Source organism: Camelus ferus, chromosome 5 (genome assembly GCF_009834535.1).
Source record: "Camelus ferus isolate YT-003-E chromosome 5, BCGSAC_Cfer_1.0, whole genome shotgun sequence".
Lineage (NCBI taxonomy): Eukaryota > Metazoa > Chordata > Mammalia > Artiodactyla > Camelidae > Camelus > Camelus ferus.
The window spans coordinates 65,411,146-65,433,045 of NC_045700.1; the positions used below are offsets into that span (position 1 = coordinate 65,411,146).

Here is a 21,900-nt window from a genome sequence, read left to right on the forward strand (position 1 = left end):
GTGTTTTATGGTGAGAGTTTCAACTGTAACGATCCTGAATTTCTACAAGATCACGCTCATCTTTCTAAATCATTTGGGAAGACTGAATTCTATTCATTGTCATTTCAGTGTTAATTTGACTGTCTACTAATTTTGGGGAACAGCAGTGTCATAGTGTCTAGAATGTGCCAAGTTCCATTCACCTCTGTTTCACAGTCCATATATGAACATGTTTAATGTCTAATTCTTAAAATGGGATATGAATGAAAGTAAGCTTTTTCAAGAGGCAGGTGACCAGGTCAGAAGGATCAGTTCCAGAATAGCCATGGGAAATTAAAATCTCTTTATATGCATGAGGGTTTTGTGTGCCAAATAATATTCAGTTTATCATCCCTTTAACATAAACATTTATTGATGTGTAAAGTTCTATGTTAAGTGCTGAGGATGAAAAAAAAATAGATCTAAAGAGTTTACTGTGGTTCTGGCCACACAAGGACATGAAAAAGCACCACAGTTTAAGGAGACGTGCACTACATGCCGAGTGAGCAGATAGCACCCTGCTGTTCACAGCCTGTTGAAGGGGACAGCACCTCCCAGGTCCAAGCGAAGCAGCAGGTGTGCTTGGTTCTTCCTTAACCTTTCACACACATCCCATTCCTTTGCTCGTCTGAAAAACAGGAGCTTGTTGTCATTCTGTTGCTACTCAACAGTAAAGAAATAGGTTTTCTAGGAAGGAGAGTATTCAGCTCTTGGAGCGTAATACCAATACATTTACTCCTCATCTTTCAACACCTCTCATAATTAAAAACAATAGGCTCTAATTCTCTTTCTGAAGGGTGTACCGTGAAATGGCTTGATTACTGATGCCATTTTGTTTGGCTGGTTATTTAAAAATTTTTGTTGAAGTATAGTCAGTTTACAATGTATTGATTTCTGGTATACAGCACAATACTTCAGTCATATAGGAACTTACATATATTCATTTTCATATTCTTTTTCACCATAAGTTAAGTTACTACAAGACATTGAACATAGTTCCCTGTACTATACAGCATACACTTGTTGTTTGATGCCATTTTTTATGTGATGAGAAATTTCTATGAATTTTATGTACTTCTGTTTATGAAGTTCATGTGATAAGTATCTTCTTAGGTTGGCAATTTGTTAATTAAACATGTTTGAGCTCCTTCTAATGGAAATGGAGTGCAACACTGATCACTATATTATTATCACTATTATTATTGAGTAGTCTATTTTGTACCCGTATCATGAAATAGGCTTCATGTGAGATTTCCTTGGTCAGTATAGTTCTTGGCATCCAACCATGTACTGGGCCACAAGGAAGGATTTCTAAAATGAAAGCGGTAGGTGAGAAATGTCAGAAAAATGATGCTGTTTGTATTACCGTGATTACCTCTTCTAGATGCTTGTCCTTTAGGCTGATTGTGGCAGAATTTCTTTTCTCATCAGTAGAAGGTAGTTCTTCCTATCTAAAAGAGAGTAATGGCTTCTTTTTGGCAGGGCCACGATTATTCCCAGGTCCCCTGACAGTACTCTTCAGGATTTGGTAAAGCAGAAGTCAGAGCAGAGGGTGTCTTGTAAGGAGAAATCATTCATGCCAAGATACGGGGTGGGGGTGGAGTGAGCATGCTGTGTTTATATGGGGCACAGTGAGGAGAGTTCTCTGACTGGAACACAGAGGTAATATTCCCATGGAGAGCAGTAGGAGTAGGTGGTTGGGAAGGAGATACGGGGCCAATCAAACAAAGGATACATTCCTTTTATTGGTTTTGTAAGCAAAGGAAGGTTACATATCAGGTTTTAGGATCATTTTAGAGTCAGACAAGCTTTAGAGTCAAATCCAGACTCCATCTCATACTGTCTGGGTGACCTCAAGACAAAATACATAGCCTGGCTAAACCTTAGTTTATTCTTCTGTAAAATAGGGCTGATGATATCTTCGTCATAGAGATGATGTGCAGGTTAAATAAGATCCTGTATGAGAAGCCCCCAGCCGAGTGCCTGGTGGAAGTAGAGCTTCTGAGGAGGGAAGAGAGGAGATGAAAGGGGCTTGGCTCTGAAGACTGATCTCTGGCAGCCAGGTGCTGAAGAGCTGGAATCAGAGACCAGGAACAGAGCAACAGGGTCAGCAGTCCCCCAGGACATGAAGGGGTGAAGCTGTCAAGCTAGGAAGAAGGGGACATGTCTATACACATGTTCTCTGCAGTTTCGTCCCTGTTGTAGACTTCCCTTTCACTTGAGGATTGTGTAACTTCGTTCTGTGGTATTTGAACAGCCATCACAGACTTTTTCTTTTGCCTTGCCCAGGATGCCAGCGATCCATCGGTCTTTCCAACGGGAAAGCCAAGGTGTGCAACTACAGTGGGTGGTATTACTGCAGCAGCTGCCACGTGGACGACAGCTTTCTCATCCCGGCGCGCATAGTCCACAACTGGGATACTTCAAAATACAAGGTAGGTACAAAAGCTGGGTTCACTTCATAATCATGATTTGGGTGTTTACGTGTTGTCACGTGGATTCTAAAGATAATGCTGTAAGAATTTGAAGCTTGATTAAGAAGTCTCATAAAAGTTACAATTTTATGCTCTTCTCCCACTTTATACACTTGCTGTTGCATCATTTCCCTCCTTTCTGTGGTTTTAACCCAGGACTCACACACTAATGATTCCCACATTTTTTTTTTCTGGGTCATATGGTAGTGTTTATTATTATTATTATTATTATTAAAGTATAGTTGATTTACAATGTTGTGTTAGTTTCTGGTGTACAACATGGTGATTCAGTTTTATATATATGTGCATATATATATTCTTTTCCATTATAGGTTATTATAAGCTTTTGAATATAGTTCCCTGTGCTGTACAGTAGGACCTTGTTTATCTTTTCTGTATAAAGTAGTTTGTACCTTCTAATCCCAACCCCCTCTTTCCCCTTTGGTAACCATTAGTTTGCTTTCTGTATCTGTGAGACTGTTTCTGTTTTGTAAATAAGTTCATTTGTGTCATTTTTTTTTTAGATTACATGTATAAGTGATACCGTATGATATTTGTCTTTCTTTGTCTGATTTACCTCACTTAGTATGATAATCTCTAGGTCCATCCATGTTGCTGCAAGTGGCATTATTTCATTCTTTTTTTGGCTGAGTAATATTCCATTATATATCTATATCTATATCTATATCTATATCTATATCTATATCTATATCTATATCTCTCTCTATATATACACACACACCAAAATTTCTTTATCCAGTCATCTGTTGATGGACATTTAGGTTGCTTCCATGTCTTGTCTGTTGTAAATGGTGCTGCTATGAACATTGGGGTGCATGTATCTTTTCGAATTAGAGTTTTTTTAGATATATACCCAGGAGTGGGATTGCTGGATCATATGGTAACTCTGTTTTTAGTTTTTAAGGATGATGATTCCCACTTTATCTCCAGCTCCAATTTTGCTGCTGAAAATGAGATCTGTGGATTTCATTGCCTAATGGTATTTATCTCAACTTTAGTTTTCAACCTGGTAGTCTTCGAGATATGTGAACTGGTTGGCTCCATACACAGCATTCCCACCCTTGCATAAACCAGGGAATCGAGTTTGGCAAGTCAGGAACTCTAACCCCTCACTGGACTAATACTCTCAGCTTAGGATTCTTGTGTGGTCCTGGGTCCTGCCACACAATAGAGAATCCTGTTATCTGATCTGAAGCTTTCGTGATCCTTCTGCCAGAAAATTGTCGCATCCTCCTGCCAGAAAATTGTCGCATCCTCCTTGAATGAATCTTCCACAGAAGGTGCTTCATACAAAAACAGGCTGAATGACTGTTCTTATACTTCCTTGCTAATAGATGTCTGAGACTTGCTTTCTGTAACTATCACCCAGGAGCAAGTTAGGCAGGGAAGGAACGTGTAGCTGACACCTACCTGTGAATCTCTGAAGTCTAAAATGAACATGACAATTCTGAGTGGCCAGTGGGCTTATTTCCTTTTGTACATCCCTGGGCAGCTCTGTCTCCTGTTCTACCCAATAACCAGCCACATCATTGTCTTCAAGGTGCCTCATCCCCATTCTTCTCAGCATATGACTTTGCCTCCTACTTCAAGGAGAAAATTGAAGCTATGAGATTTGAATATGAATTCTTACAAGTCTGTCTACATTTGGACCTATCCTTACTGCTTTCCCTCCTACATTGGGAGGAAGAAGAGCCCTTTCTCTTGTTGAGAGATCATCTTTCCACATGTGCTCCAGAGGTTTTTTTCACCCATCTCGGGAGTCCTTGCTCTTTGTTCCAGAACTGATGAAAGCTTGTCCACCTTGGGGGACCTCTGATGCTCCCCGCCCCCCATTTGTGCATTGCTGGCTCCCCATGCCACCACGACATAGGTCCCTAGAATTGCACTTTTGTAGGGTTAATATGGGGAGCTTATTGCTCAACAGGCGTTTGTCCAAATCCTACCTCCACTTCTAATTAGGTGCTTGATTTGTTTGGGCAAATTACTTGAACTTCTCTGAGCCTCCATTTCCTAATATGTAAAATGAACCCAGACTGCCTGGGTTCAAGTCTTAGCTTTGTCGCTTATTAGCTGTCTAACCCTGGCAAGTTATTTCGTCTCTCAGTGTTTCAGTTTCCTCATCTGTAAAATTAAGACGATAATAACTCAGAAGATTACTGACGGTTAAATGGGTTGGTGCATGAAAACAAAATACCTCACACCAAGTGTGTACCAAATAAGCATGTGTTCTTACTATAATTCGTGTATTTACCTAAAAGAGATGTGTGAATTGGGATAATACAAGAAAAGCACTCTTTCAATGACTGTGATAAGCACTTAAAGAATGCGAGTTGTTATTTCATTATCCTCACGTTTATATAACAGCCAGCTGCTTACTTGTCTTCTCTCTAAAGGCGAGCGCCTTGGGCACTGGGGACCTGTCTTAGCACAGTTCCTGGCTCAGAGTAGGTAAGCAGGAAGGTCTACTGAATGAAAGAGTGAGGCCTGTCCTGTGGGCTCAACAGACTTACTTTGTGGGGGGCACCCCAAAGTGGCTTTCTCATCCTCACCAGATGTCCCTCTGAGGACACATGGCTCCACCAGTCCCACCGACAGTGCTGGGAGGCTTCCTGGACCCTCCCCTCTGCTGCACCTGGCCTGCCTACCCAGTTAGCAGAAATCAACCACTGACGTTTAGCTCTGAGGTCGTGCTCCTCAGCATCACTCACGGGAAGGAATTCAGTAGCTTCCTAACTGTGCTTCCTGCTGCCTTCAAGTCTTGCCTCAACAATATTTCAGAAAAGTCCTAATTTGCCCCAACATTATTTCCAAAAAGCACTATTCTCACCTTGTTGCACCCTCTCTTAGTCTCAGTTTCTTCACATTTAGAATAGAGATAATAGTAGCGATAGTACCTACTTCATTAGGTGCTGTTTGCTTAAATGAACAGTTCACAGAAAGCACCTCGTGCAGTGTCTGGAATATAGTAAGTGCTCAGTTAATGCCAGCTTTTACTATGATTGACTGTAAGGTAAAAACAAATCCCTCAGCCTAACATAAAGACCTTTTATGGTCACTAGTCCCTGCCTTTCCAGCCCTTTCATCCACTATATCCCCACCCCCATGAGTCTCTTCAGAAGATCACACTCCTGCCCATTCCCCAGTCCTGCCAGGCTGTTTCACACCTCTTGTCTTCCTCTTGCCCTCATTCAAGTCCTAAACCCAGCTTAAACCTCGTTTCCTCTCCTGATTCTTTCCTTCCGCTCTGCCAGGCAGAGTTATCATTCTCTCCTCTGCATCTTGTACTTAACGCTCTGAATAGAGGCTATAAATATATTTGCCATGTGGTATTAGATAAAAACTTATTTATAGGGAAAGAACACTAGTTGAGTTTGCTTTAAACAGTTTAGATTCATCTACTTAGAGCAGGACTTTGACAGCCGAGAAGTATGTAGAGAGCGAGTAAGTGAGGCAGTCACGGCCCCAGGATCATTGCAGATGTAGGCGGATGGCACCTGCCCACAGAATACGTGCCTGTCAGTGGAGCTAAAGCAGAAAAGGTGGCACTGGATGAGGAAAATGAAAAACTCAGGCATGGTCTGTGGAGACCTGAGATGGAGGAGATCCAGGTCTTTTTGCAGCGATCGCTAGAGGCCATCCAAACCAATTTAGTCATCAGTGATGCTTGAAGTCTTTTTCTAAAGCAGACCTTTTGCAGTGGTGGTCATTCAAGTAACAAGGTTTGATTTTGAGAAGATAGGTAAGTAATGAGGGTATTAGGTCCCTCACTTCATCCATGTTGCACGTGAGGAAACTCCCCCTTGTCAGACCGTTCCTTCCTAGGATCTCAGCGGACCAGAGACGATTTTAGAGCAAGAACAGAGCTGGTCGATTTTATCTGGATCATCTCTCACTGGCATTAAGTAACTATATTCCATTTAGTCCAGTGTCTGTCTGTCTTTGCTCAGATGCCAGGATTTAACTTAATGTTCCTAATTGTGAGGATCAATTCAGACCTATCAGTTTCCAAGACCAGACATTGTTCTGTTAGATCTGCCTGCTCCCTTAATTGCAAGTACGTGACTGGCTTGACTATCCACTTAAAAGAGTGAAAAAATGGTTTTGCAGAGCAGAATGAAATCTGTCACATTAAGCATTTCCTTGTCTGCTCTCCAGAGTAATAATAACCCTAATTATTTTTAAAGCAGGATTTCATCTATTTTCCAGTGTACATCCTGCAGATTGAATTGAGCTCTGGGATTACCTAGCAGCTAAATCCTATCTATCCTCAAATTCTGTAGCCATTTTCTAATGAAATTCTCTTTGAAGATAACTTGCCCTCTACCCTCCCACCCCACCAATTCAAAAATACCAAGCGTGACAAAGAGATGGTAAGGAACTCAAACTTAAACTCAGGCTCGTCCTAAATAGTACTCCTCCATTGTGCTTTTTACAAATATTTTTGTATCCTAGCCTGAATATTCACATTCCATTTAACTAGGGGTTTTCCACGTTACATAAGCTATTTCCTATCTCTTCATCTTGAGAGGCATTCAGGGCAGGCTCTATTGCCCTTGCAGAGCTGGAGAGCAGCTTGCTGATGGGAAAAACCACTTATTCAGAGTCATTTGGAGATTTTGAGAACAAATTGTAATTAAACTTAAGATCTCCTGATTCCTCCTCCACTAGCCCACAGTGCCTGTTTTAATAGGACCAAGAAGTGTTATGGCTGGGATGGATCCTATTAAAACTTTTGCCATGATTTTTCATAATAGAGATGGGAAAAAATACTGGAAGGGAACGTTACCAAAAGCAGGAAGTGGTTATTTTACCGTGGTAAGATTATGGGTGATTATTTTTCTTCTCTCCTAATCTTTATTTTCCAATTTTCAGTAATGTGATTCTATTATTTTTGTTGTTTCATAAATTCTGTCCTGTGGCACCATATATTCTATTTAAGAAAATATATATTAGAAATTAACCTTTTTTAATGCCTCCTAGTTATGATTATAAATACGATTGTTCTGTCCTGTGGTCAATAACCTCAGTGTGGTTTAATGTAGTATGGGAGGCTATTTTTTCTGTAAAGAAATTGCCTTGTACTACGGTACTTTTATTCTTTTTTTGAACATAAGATATTTTCACAAATTTCAAGATTCAAAAGTACAAAGGACATAGGTACCTAGAAAATCTCCTTCTGCCTCTTTCTCCCACCCACCTTGTTCTCCCCACAGGCAGCCAGATTACTCCTCCCAGGCATATTGTACGTACATGGCGGATTTTTTTACACAAAAATGGCAGTGGGCATGTATAGCATACGTGCTGCTCTTAGAAAACATTCCATTTAGATCGTAAAACTCTTCCTTGGACTTTTTTTTTTTTTTAACAGCCATTCCATATTGCGTCATGAATTTAACACACACACACACACACACACACACCAGTTTATCCAACTTGTCCTTGTTTTGATGAACATTAAGGCTTTTCCAACCTATTATAGAGAGTGATTCAATGAATAACTTTAGACATTATTTTTTTAAGTTGAAGTACCATCAGTTACAATGTGTCAGTTTCTGGTGTACAGCACAATGTCCCAGCCATGCATATACATATATATTCATTTTCATATTTCTTTCATTAAAGGTTATTACAGGATATTGAACATAGTTCCCTGTGCTATACAGCAGAAACTTTTTTAAAATCCAGTTTTATATATCGTGGCTAAGATTTATAAATCTCAAACTCCCAAACTTATCCCTTCCCACCCCTTTTCCCCGGTAACCATAAGATTGTTTACTATGTCTGCATGTAAGCCTTTTCATCCATGAGTGAGGCTGTCAGCAGGTAACTTCCTAGATGTAGGTGTGTGCACTTGTGAGTTGGATGAATGTGGCCAAATGACCCTCCATCAGGGCTGAGTGCTCGCTTTTACCTTATATCTTCTTTCCAGTGCCTTTCTTCCCTTGGTACCAGGGTGTCAGTTGTCACCTCAGTTGTCCCTGTATTGCCTCTAGCTGTCCTTCCCCTCTTTATTAACTCTAAATATGTTGTGAACTTAGAAACAAATACCAGACTCTTAGAAGTGTGTGGTTCAAAGTTATGACCAGAGTATTGTAAAGTACCCGTTCATCTGTTCAGTGAGAATTTATTGAACACTTACTGTGCTTGCCCTTCTCGGCCTTGAGACATATCTTCTGTCTCATGAATTTCTCGAGATCTCAAGAAAGACAGTAAACATATACAAATAAACGACTGCTAGATAAATGAAGTGTTATTGGACTTTAGTTTTTGTTTTAGAGTTAGAGTCAAATGGGAACCCACACACCAATGCACCACCACCTTAAACTATGCAGTTCATCTCCATTTGTAGCCCACTTGCCTTCTGTTTCACTAGGGAAGAGGGAAGGACGACAGGGACAGGAATCACCTCTTTTACAGAGTGATGAACACATTTTTTGGTAGAGTTATTAAAAAATAAAAAGAACTGTGGATGTAAACAATGCAAAAAAGCACAGAGCAGCGTATCCCAACTTCTGAGTTTTGCCTCGAGTTCTGCCACGAGGTGACCCCAGATAAAGTCATTTACATTCTCTGGAGTCAGTTTTCTCTTCTGTTAAATGTGAGTAATAGTGGAGAAAGATGCCCTTTCCTCTGGTGGGTGAGCAGGGCCTAGGCTGAATTTCATATCCCACCCCACCCCACCGCCCCAGGCAGCCTGCACAACGTTAAACAGCTGCCATGTCTGCAGTCAGATAGGTGGGGAAGCAGCCGGGGGAAGCAGGTTTTCCTCAGTACTCCATGTCCCGGAGCTTTAATATGCTAACGTGCTGCACTTTGAATCACCAAGAGAGGAATGTGCCATGTGGCATATTTCTTGCTGGACCTCAGAACATCTTTTTTGTATGACTGGTATTCCTTGGAACACAAGTTGAGAAAAACTGAACTAGATTATCTGTACCAGTTTTTGTTATTCTAAGATTATGTTCTCATCTGTTTTATTCTAATACATTTTCCTCCTTTAACAAAAACTAAGGTCCTCGGCGCCACCACCACCATGTCATCGTCCTCTCCAAATTGCTGTCTATGGTCACCACATTCCCTTTGCCCCATTGCTTTCTTACCTAGGGCTATTTTTGTGGGGAAACATACTAGGACACTGTTCCAGAACCTCTCAGAATTACATAAACCTGAACAACGTTTGAGAATTTTATTTTTAAGTGGTGGCTGTCAGCAGCATAACAAAAGAGGTATCATGTTCAAATCTATACCAGTGATGCTTAATGTTCAAATCAAATGACAAGTGTTTATTCATAGATACATATGTGTATGTAGCAGATTGGTCACTGTTTGTAGATAATCGTAACCTGATTGTGCTGTTTTCTCCAACTCAGTGGGAAGGAGACCTGTTTCTACCTGGACCTCCTCTTCCTCAGCTCTCTTGACTTGTGTAAACTGCAGGGTTGTGAAGAGAGAACCAGTTCACAAACTGCAATAAAACCACAGTCATAGAATTGACTTCTTACAACTTAAACTCCTCTAAGTTAAAAGAGCTACAGAAAGAAACTGGTTTATATTAATAATACTAATAACTTTAATAAATAGTAAATATTATTTAGTAAAATACTAACAGGCCAATAGGTTTGAAAAATGAACGATCAACCCTATAAAAATTGTTTCTAATGTGAATGGAGTGGGATCATGGGGAAGAATGCCAACCTAAATCATTCATTTTTCTAAAGAAGAGTATTGTGTTTGTCCATCTGCACCTAGGAGCGGAGTTTTCACATCAGAAACAGCACGCCGCCTTTAGATGTTTTTCGTAATTTGGTAGGCAAGAAGTAGCTCCTAGCTCTGAGGTGGAATATATTTGGCGTTCACATGTAACTCATGAAATATTTCCACTAATAAGAAAGACACTTTCTCTCACATAAGCTCCATCACTTAAAAATACCATTGGCTTCCTTCCCTAAGTACCTATATGTTTTTAAAAAAGCTTTTTAGTTACAGTTGAGTTTGACTTGAATGTGCATACCTATAGGGAGGACCTTTTAGAACTTAGAGCAGTGTTTACACCGCTTTTCCCCTATTTTGCAAAAGTAGGATTTCATGCCAAATTTTGAGTTCTCTCAAAAATTCCCTTACCGGTGTAAGTGGTTGATCCTCAAAGACTGAGCACGTGCTCATCCTTGCTGCCCAAAATGGCTCAGCATGGCAGGGATTTATTTGTTCACATACTCGGGCAGCCGAGGTCACAATATGCTATGTATTCTTAACGCTAGTTAATAACTTTGCGAAGTGGTGCCTCAGGCCTTATTGAGACCAGCTCTGTTTTTGTTTTTAGTAATTTCAGTTTGTGAATGCTGATGTCAGTAGCTGCTGTCCCATTTGTCTCACTGCTTTTACTGTCTCTGTGAAAGACTTTTTTTTTTTCCATTCGGGCTTAAGTACCACCTGAAGAGAGAAGCCTTTTAAGACCTGGGAGGCTGGCCAGTGCCCTTTGTCCTTCTGTTCACCTACTAAAAGGTAGCATTGTTAACCTAATTCAGCGGGGCCCTGGCTCAGTATAAACACTGCTCAATAGACTAATTGAATTGTACAATACATCATTCTTCAGCAACAGTTTCAAGTGGATTTTACTTCATTTTCCAGAACACTGTCCATTTTTTTCCTCATTTGAGGTATTTAAATATAGCAAATATTTAACCATGATAAACAAAACATTTGAGTCCAATTCCATGTTTCCCTGCTGAACTGTGCTGCATGAGGACAGGGCCCTGCCTGTGGTAGACTGCTGAGTGCCAGCTATAGTGTCTGCCGTGTCCGTACCTGCGTCTCTAGACCTCAGAAGGATGCGTTATTTAGCCCCGTCCACTGTTACTTCCATCTGGTTAAGCAGTCAAAGGTTGTGGCTAATTCTCGGTGCCTCTTTGTGAGCTGGATGGGCAGAGACTGTGAACTTCACTATCGCTAACTCTTCAACTCTGCGGGATCCCCAAGGATCACACAACAAAACAGGCACCTCAAAATTGCTTATAAGGAGAAAAAATGACTTTTATTAGAAAAAAAACTGATGCTTTTTTTTTGCATCTCTATAAGAACATAAACTTTTGTATGAGCTTTCCACGAAAAGAAGAGAATATTGACTTTCATGAACATGTGTTTTTAATCAACATACAATGGCCGTACATCTAGTGTATCACATGTACACACTGACAGGTTTTCGTGGCGGTGTCTCCTTGTCGTACTCTCCTCTGTCCCATCCTTGCCCACTAAGTGAATTTCCAGTTCTCTTTCTAGACCTTGAGCCAGTGTCACCTGCTTTGCTGGCCCTGCCCTGGCCCCTAGCTCCCTTCTCCCAGCACGTTTGATGTCTCCCTCCTTTAAGGGACCAGTAGTCTCATCCATATTTCTTTTGCGGTAGATGGCAGGCTGTGTGTTACATGTTTTTTTTGTTTGTTTTAAATATTTGTCTCTTATACTCAATGTTGAGTCCCATGAAGGTAGGGACTGTATTCTATTTTTCTTCATTAATACTTTTCTAGCCTAGAGCATGAAACAGTAGATTTTCAGTTTTCTTTTTAATGAGAGGAGTTGTTTGTTTTATGTTGAATTCCCGCCTTACTCCCAGTACTGGAGAGGTTTTGGTGGAGACCTTGTGGAGAGGTTTTACCTTCCATAAACAGAAACAGAGCCAACTCTGTGTGTCACTGAGCCAGTCCACATCCTCAGTATCAGTGAATTGGTCTGCAAAGATCTTCCAAACTACCCATAGGTTATGCATTATTTAAGTTACACCCTCCATATCTCAGGTGCATTGTGTTTCTACTATTTATTTCTACTGATGACAATGACATGTTAAAGTCAACTCTCATACTCTTGACGTTTACGACCAGAAGTGAATATAGAGTTGGATGGATATACTGGTCAGCATCAGCCCAAGCTCAGAGCTGTTCTAATAAGAACAACTCTTCTCCTCACTAAAGTGTGCATTTGAGCCTGTTTTCTATGCAAATTGTTCCACATGTAATATCTTTTTTCCTCTTTTTTTGGAGATACCCTTTTATTCCTTTTGAATTTTGTAATATGTGTATGGTTTACCTATTTTTTTTGAAATGGCTGCTTATAAAAAGTATTATAAAATATACATACATATATATGCACTGTATATAGCTTTTAATCAGCATTGCTATAAGAGTCTTAATAAATTCCTTTCTTTTTCTTTTTATTTTGAAATAATTATGCATTCATAGGAAGTTGCATAGATAATACAATACAGAGTGGTTCTGTGTATCTTTTAACCACTGGTTATATCTTTTAAAACATGTTTTTATTGAAGTACAGTTGATTTACAATGTTGTATTAGTTTCAGGTGTACAGCAAAGTGATTCAGTTATACATATACATATTTTTTCAGATTCTTTTTATGTCACTGGTTATATCTTAAATAACTATAGTACAATATTTAAAAAAACAGGAAATTCACATTGGTATACTGTTCTGTGTCATTTTATCACATATGTAGATTTGTGTATTCATGTAACAACATAAGAATGAATGAATTCCTTTCAATTCCGTTTCTTTTCGGGTTCCTTTTACTAATTGAGTTTCTGGAGGAGAAAAAGAACAGCTACATTTTTTTTTAGTTTAGTTAAATTGTGGGCTTTTTCATTTGGCTGTGTTCTGAAAATAGTATTACTTTGATCGTTAAGCCATGGTTCCTAGTTGGAGGAGGTGTGGAAGGCTGGGTGGTTTGCCGGCACTGATGGAGGAACTTTCTTTTGTAGGTGTCCAAGCAGGCCAAGGAGTTTCTGGAGTATGTGTACGAGGAGCCCCTGATCGACATCCAGCAGGAAAACCCCATGCTGTACGGACACGCCGAGCCGCTGGCCACTGTGGTGCGGCTGCGGCAGCGGCTGAAATCGCTGCGAGCCTATTTGTTCAGCTGCCGGGCAGCCGTGGCCGAGGATCTGCGCCGCAGGTAAGAGTCATAAATGTCAGACTGCTCCGGTTTGTTTTTCTTTCCCGCCCCGGGAGGGTGGTTAGATGATCTCTAATGGCCTTTACAGCGCGGACCGTCTCGAATTCTGCGGCTCTCCCTCTGGGCTCAGCTCTGACTTTTCTCTGAGGTCCTCTCTCTGTCTGAGCCAAACACAATGAAAATAATATCTCAGCGTAACTGGAGCTCTAAACCCGTGGATCAAGTTCCCACGACGGTAAAGACTTCTCTTTCCGATAACTTAACTTGAGATAATAATCATGGGAGTGGCGTCATTGATCACTTGTGTTTTACATTTTCCCCAGTTTCAGCTCCTATTATCATCAGTAAAAATAAGCATGTTTGAGATAGTTCATAACTGAAAAACATTTTTTTCAATGGAAAATAAGTAGGTGGTTATTCAAATCTTATTTTCCAGACAGAAACACACTTGATAAATGACACAGTCTAGAGCTCGTATTAAGATGCATCAAAAACAAACAACAAGCAAAATAGGAAAAGGCCCAAGATTCTGCCTTTTCATGTTACCGTTGGCACAGGCTGCTCTTCCATAGCTTGGTGATTTCAGAGTTTATGGAACACACAAGTCCATACCAGGCTCAGATCCTCAACATAAAACTGAAGTTAAAATGTGCCTGCTCTCATCAAATTCCTTCTTTATGGTTAGGTTTTACTGGCATTTAAATTCTCACCCTTGACATATACCAACTAGCTTATACTTGAAATAATTGTTGATGGTGTTCATGAAATAATTGTTGATGTGTTCATAAGTCCCTAAACATACCTTTTAATTTTTTTTTGTTTTAATAGAAATTTAAAAACTTACATTAGTCATAGTTTTTGGAGGCAAGCCTATGTGAATAAGAACTTTTGGAAAGTGGTATCATTTGCTGTTTGAAATCTAATTAAGAGCCAAAGAAACTGACAAAACCCCAGGCATCTGAAGGAAACATTTTAAAAAGAATTAAATGTAGATAGTAAAGGATACATAATATCTAGACAAACTCTCATAAAATAATAATGAAAAGGCAGTTGCCATAAAGCGAAATACTTCTCAGTGGTAGTCATTCTATTACTTAGTGGTTTTTCAGAAAGCACTAGATGGTGGTCAGGATTTATTCTTATAAAGTCTAGGCAAATCTTAATTTTAAAATATCAGGGCTTTCCATGAAAGGCAATAAAATCGTATATCTCAAACTAATTCACCAACTAAACTAGATATAAGATTTTTAACATTCAAAGTACGTTTGTTCTATTATTTTCAGTACCTTTTGGCTTTGCTTAGAGCTGCTTTTTCTTATGCTCGTATTTTTCAGTGATACTAAAATCTACACATGGGAATCATGTTAGATACCTTTCTAATATAATGTTTTGCTTTGGTTAAATATGCTGAATCAGGGCACACATTTAGGAATTACATAGGAGATCCTCTCTTCATATGGATGACTAAGAATACCTGTGCTGTTCCAGCAGTTTGGTGGTTTGCCACCATGTACTGCTCCTTATGGCCAGACCACCAGGACAGGAATGGAAATTCTGGAAAGAAGGCATTCCTAGGGCTGTGAGAATGGAAATCGTAGTCTTTTTTTCCTTTTCTTTCCTGAACTTAGTCCTGACCGTTATGTAGAGTAGTGCCTGGCACAAGGTGGGTGTTCAGTAAGTACTGAATGGGTGGGTGGAAGGCGGGATGGGTGATGGGTGGATGTCTGTTACAGGTCACTTTAGAGCACTGAGCGATAGCTGGTAGCCCAGTTTTGAGGAAGGAGTAATCTTCAAATTCTTCTTTTTCTTTCTTCCCTGTGTCACTTAGCACAGTGTTTGACCCACCTGAAACCTTCGAAAATTGTTGAATGAATGAACAAATGAACTAAAGAAAAACTCAAATCAGCCAAAAAATTTAGTTTGTTTTGTTTCTGGGATAAGTCTCCAGTCTTTCTTTTTCACTTCCAGTGCACCACCCTGGTTCAGCCTCAGGATTATCCTTCTAACTGTTCTTCTCACCTGGGTTTCTTTCCTCTCCAGTTCAACATTCACATCAAACCAGTTATTAAAGCACAAGTGTGGAATTGGAAGATCTGCCCCAATCTAATCCAGTGTATTATTCCCCTCTCTCAAATATCATGCGCTTCAAACACAAACAATTATTTATCTCTTCCCTCAATGCATTCTGTTGTGGGAGTGAAATGGGTTTCACAACTGAAGGGCTTAACAGTAATGCTTGTCTATTGTAAGCACTCAGTACATACTATTATTATTAATACTGCTTTCTTATCCTAGACTGTTCTTATCTTTACAAAGCTTTAAAAGGTTCCACTTAAAAGCCACCCCGATGCTCTGTGTACTGGAATCAGTCCCCTGCTCCTGCTCCTCACTGTCAGGAGAAGAGTGAGCAAGAGGAAGTGGGTTGGAGAGCCAGCTGTGCACAGGGCCTGCGGTTGCTGGGTATGCAGTGCACACTTACTATGCATTTGTTGTATGAAAACAGGTGGAGCAGGGGGCTCCCTAAGAGCAAAGAATGAGAGGATGCTTCCTACAGGGCCCTAGAGGAAGCACATTGATTTTTTTTGTTTTGGATGTCATTTTAGTTTCTCTATATTTATATGCTGTTAAAATAATGTTCGGGGTTACCACACTCTCCAACTTGCCACAGAGAAAAGTACACTGGTAGCAAGCAGTACTCATAATTTTTAGGCTAGAAATCTTTTTGATTTATTTAGAAAGATGACTATTTAGTGAAATATGTTTAAGAGATTTTCTCAGACGTCCATACTTCTTGCAGCTGGGTCGTATTTTATATTAATTCTGCCGCCTTCGGTGTCTATAAAAATAACCATAGCTGCAAAGGGGACCCATTGCCCACCTCATATGCTAAAATTCCTGTCACCAGAAGCCATATCTTACCTGTCTTTCACTTTTCTATGGAATCTGACTCTTTGCAAACAAAATCAGCCATCAGTACCTTTAGCAATGATAAGCTTACTCAAAAGCAACACGGAAGGTTCCCTTTGTTGTACCTGGGGGCACAGCATCAAGAGGGGAGTTTAAACAGCGAGGAGTTCCTGCTGGGTACCACTAGCATTCTTCTCGATAGAAATTAATAGAGGGAGGAACTGATGGGCAATGGGGGGCGAAAAAGAGCAGGAGAATCCGGTTCTTATCCTGTCCTAAAAGGCCTGCTCACCCTGCCTGATTTGTACCTTCATATAAGAGTTGCCATTAATCTCCAGCAAGTAGGCCCACCATGCTGAAGACCTGTCAGCGCCATATAAACAGAATAAAGCAAACTGTTAATGTTGCTGTCGTGAGAAAACTGGAAACAGACTGATTAATCGTACTGGCATTCAACCGCCAGGGAGCCAACTTTGGCCGTCACCTTATTAGGGAAGTCACAGTTGGCTTTTAGGCCGGTCATTATGATGACCGTACAGTTTTTAGCCTTACTGTTTTTGTTATTGTGGTTAAATGAATGCCTTGTTCTTGAACCCACACTGCACGTCTTGACTGGTGGGGGTGATTCGTTTAGAAAAAGTCAGTGTCTTCCATGAAGTCGGAAATGTTTACAGTGCTGACAGTTCACCCTTTCTGAGGACTCCCAGATGGCGACCCTGCTGGATTGGTTCGAGGCCTAGTTAACTTTTCATGAGAAGGATTATTTACAGTATCCACATGTGAAGGTGCGTGAAGTACTCTGTGGAAGATCTTCGAGCTGTCAGGACACATCCGGATCAGCAACCATTAGGGAAGTCGTCGGGGGGACCGCCTAGGAGCTGGGAAGGGTCTCAGCCCTACGTGTCCCGCTGAACACAGGAGCGGTGGGATGCATGTGTAAATCAGGGTCAGATCTGGCCCCCAGACGTGTTTTGTTTGGCCTTTCAGGGATGGCCCGCATTAGGCTTTCAAGTTGCGAAACAGTGGCTAACCTTTAAATAACTAGGGAGGTTTCATGCTTGCACAAAATGAAGCTCTCTGGTTTCTCTTAAGAAATGAGAAGCTCTGAGGACACAGGGCTTGCCTCATTCCTGGATGCAGCAGCCAGCCTTAGATACCGGACCCTCCACTTTGCCATTGTCTCCCCCCATCCTGTTGTCTCCTCATACCCACTGGCATCTGATGTGGAATCCATCGCTGCTCTGCTTTTCTTAGCCCAGCCCACCACTTATTTATGATGGTACCTGGGCCCGTGTGATTTTATCAATTAAAAAGTACTTTCCCATATACATATTACTTGTTCTTTACAACAGCCCTTTTAGATAGGTAAGACAGGTGATGCTTAGACAGAACTGTGACTCTGAGATGCTGTGTCAGCTGTCTGAGGTGACAAAGTTGGTGAGCAGCAGAGTCCACACTTGGAACCAGGTTTGTGATGCTCAAATTCCTGCCTCTTTCCCTGCTGCATTTGCTGGAGGTGGCGGTAATGTCTAGAGGTTTCTAGACTCTTAAAAGGAAGGAATCGCTTTTATTTCTCCTGAAGCCTTGATTGAAGTCATCTAGGAGGCTGTGAAGGAAGGTAGGGAGGTGGCAGACAGTGGTGTCCCTGGAGTGGGAAGGAGGGATCGCTGCACAGGCACTCCTGTGCTCACCGCCAGCGCCCGCCTTGCAGAGCACGGCGTGACAGTCACCTTAGTGCTGAGTGCATTTTCCTCTAGATCTGTGTTTACCAGACCTTTCCATTTCATAGACCTGCACATGTAGAGGTAGCTATAGGGTTGTCTTATACATGTCTTCAGCTAAAACAAACAAACATTACCACCTGTTTCTCAACCATCATTTTGTAAAAGAACATAGTAATGCTTTAAAAAAAAAAAACAGGCAAATAGTGTCAGAAATCAAACAGCTTTTTAAAGTCAAAGAGATTTAAAATTCATTCTACTATTCTTTTTTTCTCCTTTTGTCTTGGATTGCTAAAAACATCAACAGACCGGCACCAGCTGTTTGGACTAGCTTTTCAGAAATCCTCATTTGAGTCGTATTTTCTCTTCTGAGGGCTGACGTGAAATCATCCAGCCCAAAGAAAGACATTGTAGGTTAAATTAGTGGATGCCTGAGTGTTTCTCATTCTCTATCATTAAAACATAATTTGGGGACTTGGGTGCCTGGTGCATCCAAAGTTTCTATCATAATATAAATTTAAAACTAGTTCCTCAGGGGAGGGTACAGCTCAAGTGGTAGAGCACATGCTTAGCATACTTGAGGTCCTGGGTTCAATCCCCAGTACCTCCTCCAACAACAGATAAATAAGTAAACCTAATTACTTCCCCCCACCAAAAAAAAAAACCAATAATAATAAAATTAAAACTAGTTTCTCTCCAACACTAGTTGCAGCCAGTTGGCAGTCACTTACAACACAGTTGTGGTGGTTCTTGGGGAACATATAAATCCTGCTTGTTTGTCAAGTTTACTCCTTGACTTAGACCATTCTGGACAATTTAACGGTGTGACCTGGGAGTCTCTAGACAATACCAAACGCAATTCTTCTACCTTCTAAGTCACCTTTTCCTGTCTTTGGTCTTACATTTTATTTGAAATCATAATTCTATCCAGAATCAGTTCTCACTGAAATATCCAGTTTACTCAGTGGTGAGAAATTTCTATCGTAAAACAGACATTTTTATTAACATTATCCTAGTGAGTACCAGAAAAAAGTGACTGTGTGTGTATGTGCCCTGTCAGACTTTCTTTGCCTCCTCTTCCTTCAAGCAAAATTTAGCAGCTTGCTCAGCTCTTAGAACAGTCCCCATAAATGTCACCTGATTCAGGATTCCCTTCCCGCTTGTTACCCCAGGGAAAGCTCTGTCTGTTCAGTGAGTTCATTGGAGAGGCATCTAAGTCCAAAGGTTGAAATGTCCTGTGGATGTCCACTAGCATCTCAAACCTAATATGTCCAAAACTGGGCTAGTGTCCCCTCCCCAACTCCTGCGCTACAGACTCCTCTGCCTGCCGTAACGGCACCTCCATCCATCCCGCTGTTCAAGCCAGACACCTTTCTCCCACATTTCGCGTCCAGCCCATCAGCCAATCTTGTCAGGTTCACCTTCAAAATAGATCCACTCGTCACCACTTTCCCTGCCACCACCTGGGTCCAAGCCCAGATGACAGTCTTGCCCCTGGATTATTGCATACGTGATCTCCCCCTTCAGTCTGTTCCTAAGATTACAGCTAGAGTTTAACATGTAGATGAGATGATGTCACCCTTTCTAATAGCTTCACCTCTCACTTTAAGTAAAAGCCAAGGACATATATGACTGGTTCCCCGTTGCCTCTCTGCCCTCCCCTCCCACTACTCTCCCTCTCATTTACTCTGTTCTGGTCACATTGGCCTCGTTTTGAGCACACCAAGCAAGGGCCTTTGTGAGTTTCTACTCCTGTTTTCCTTTTCTCCAGATAACTGCGTAGCTTGCTTCCATATCTCCCTTGAGTCTTTATGCAACTGTCACATTTGTGAGGCACCCTTGACCACTTTATTTAAAATTGTAGCTAATGCCCCCCTGCACTTCTTTTCTTTCTCTGCTTATTACCATATAACATGATGTTTTATTTCGTCTGTCTCCCTCCCTTGTGCCATCGTGTATGGATATGGAGGTTGTGCTCTGCCAGCCGGTGCAGCCATGTGCACTGGCCCTGCTCTCCCCACTGGGTGGGTGTAAGCTACAGGGTCATGGCTTTGTATCTGTTTTGCTCACTGCCGTATCCTCAGGGCTGCCTAGGACCATACCTGACATATAGTGGGGGCCTCTAAATATTTGCTGAACAAATTAATTAAATGAATAAAGTACTGCTAGCAATATTCCACCTACTTAATTTGGTCAAACTTTTTTTCATAGTACAAAAAATACTGTTCATCATAGAAAGCAAAAATAAGAAAGTCACCCATTATCTTACACTTTGGTGCATATCCTTCCAGACTTTTTCCTCTGCAGATTATTTCTTCCCCATAATAATGGTCTTATACTATATGTTTAACCCAATCATTTCACTTAGTATATTGTGAACATCTTTTTATGCCAGTTTGTTTAAAGCATCATGAATCAGTGAGCGAAAATGGTGTTTTGATGTGTGAGCATACAAACAACATACCATTGATCTTAAAAGAAGTAAATGAGGATGTTATTCAGTGTCCCTGACAAAAGATTGCATGAGCTAATGATAAATGAGCTAGGAGAGGTCATTTCATAGCAACACCTCCTTCCCCCCGCCCCCCAATGAGTCAGATGTGTTACGTAGAGGGATTATCTGTTACAGAGAGAAAAAAAATTGCACACTGTTGTGAGTCAAATACACTTAATTTAGGAGGCTAACTTATTGAGAGCATATCTCCTCAGGCAGTCTAGGTCTTAAAACACAATCCACACAGACTGGACTTGCTGTGCCTCAGAACTCCGTATGAGGAATATCTTATAACCCAAGTCTGAGACCTAAATGTGCAATTGATTATTGTCAAAGTCTGGTTATTGAAATTTAGAAAAATAAGCCCATTTTAGCCACAGTAATATCACTAAATCAGTCTCACTTAAGACGACAAGTATTATTCACACTTCAAGTGTGTGGATGACACTGTAAGCTCAGTAAATGAACGGACCTCTTTGTGTTTGCTGAAAGACCTAGTATTAGCCTGGCTTTACAGCTAGTTTTCAAGTTAGCTAATTAAAAGTGTCATTAGCTGCGGTTGGGGCTTTGGTCTGCCCCAGATTAGCTGCATAAATCTATCAGGACTCAGAAACTACTAAAACACAGGATGTTATTTTGATAGTTTTTGAGAGCAACCATCCTCAGTCTACTTCCAAGAATTCTTTTTCCCTTAGATAACTTCCAGAACTAAGGTTTTCACGTCCTCCTGGTAGCCTCGATCTCTTCCTTCATTATATCCAGAGATCTCCTTCAGCAAATTGTGTGTGTGTGTGTGTATAAAATATGCTGATATTAACACTCTAAAATAGAACTACAGGCCATCTGCAAAAGACAATGTCATTCAAAACTAACTAGATGAATAAACTTTGAAAAAGGGGCTCTGGCAAGTTATATATTAATTTTACTACAATGTACATGTACATAGCTTTTTATTTACTGAGGAATTCTTCAGAAAGATAAAAAATGATCTTATTCTGAGAGTAAATGAGATATACAAATTATCTAAAATCATTTTCTAAAAGACAACAGAAAAATAAAGCTCATTGCAGGAAAAGTGTTATATTCTTGGAACCATTAAATACTGTAAGAATTTGAGCTCGAACCTGTAATAACTGTGATATAATCTGTCACTTTTATAATTAGACCCCAGGATAATCACAACCCAAATTACTTCCCAAGTATTTCTACTCCAGGCTTTAGATTGTTGCTAAGAAACTTAAGCACAATTTCTGAGTGAGCGGGTAAAAGAGACTCTTACTTCCCATACCTATCTGCCAAGATATAATA

At 40.6% G+C, this 21,900-nt stretch overlaps 1 protein-coding gene across 6 annotated transcripts in view; it reads left to right on the top strand.

Annotated features, from left to right (window-relative positions):
* Positions 1-21,900, top strand: part of PLEKHM3 (pleckstrin homology domain containing M3) — a 164,135-nt gene that overhangs the window by 64,684 nt on the left and 77,551 nt on the right. For all 6 annotated transcript variants that reach the window (XR_004320017.1, XR_004320016.1, XM_006182127.3 and 3 more), the window contains exons 4-5: positions 2,308-2,453; positions 13,277-13,470. Coding sequence is in view for 4 of the 6 variants with exons in the window: in XM_006182127.3 (XP_006182189.1) it covers positions 2,308-2,453; positions 13,277-13,470 (340 nt within the window). In the remaining 2 variants the exon portion in view is untranslated. The remainder of the gene's footprint in view (positions 1-2,307; positions 2,454-13,276; positions 13,471-21,900) is intronic.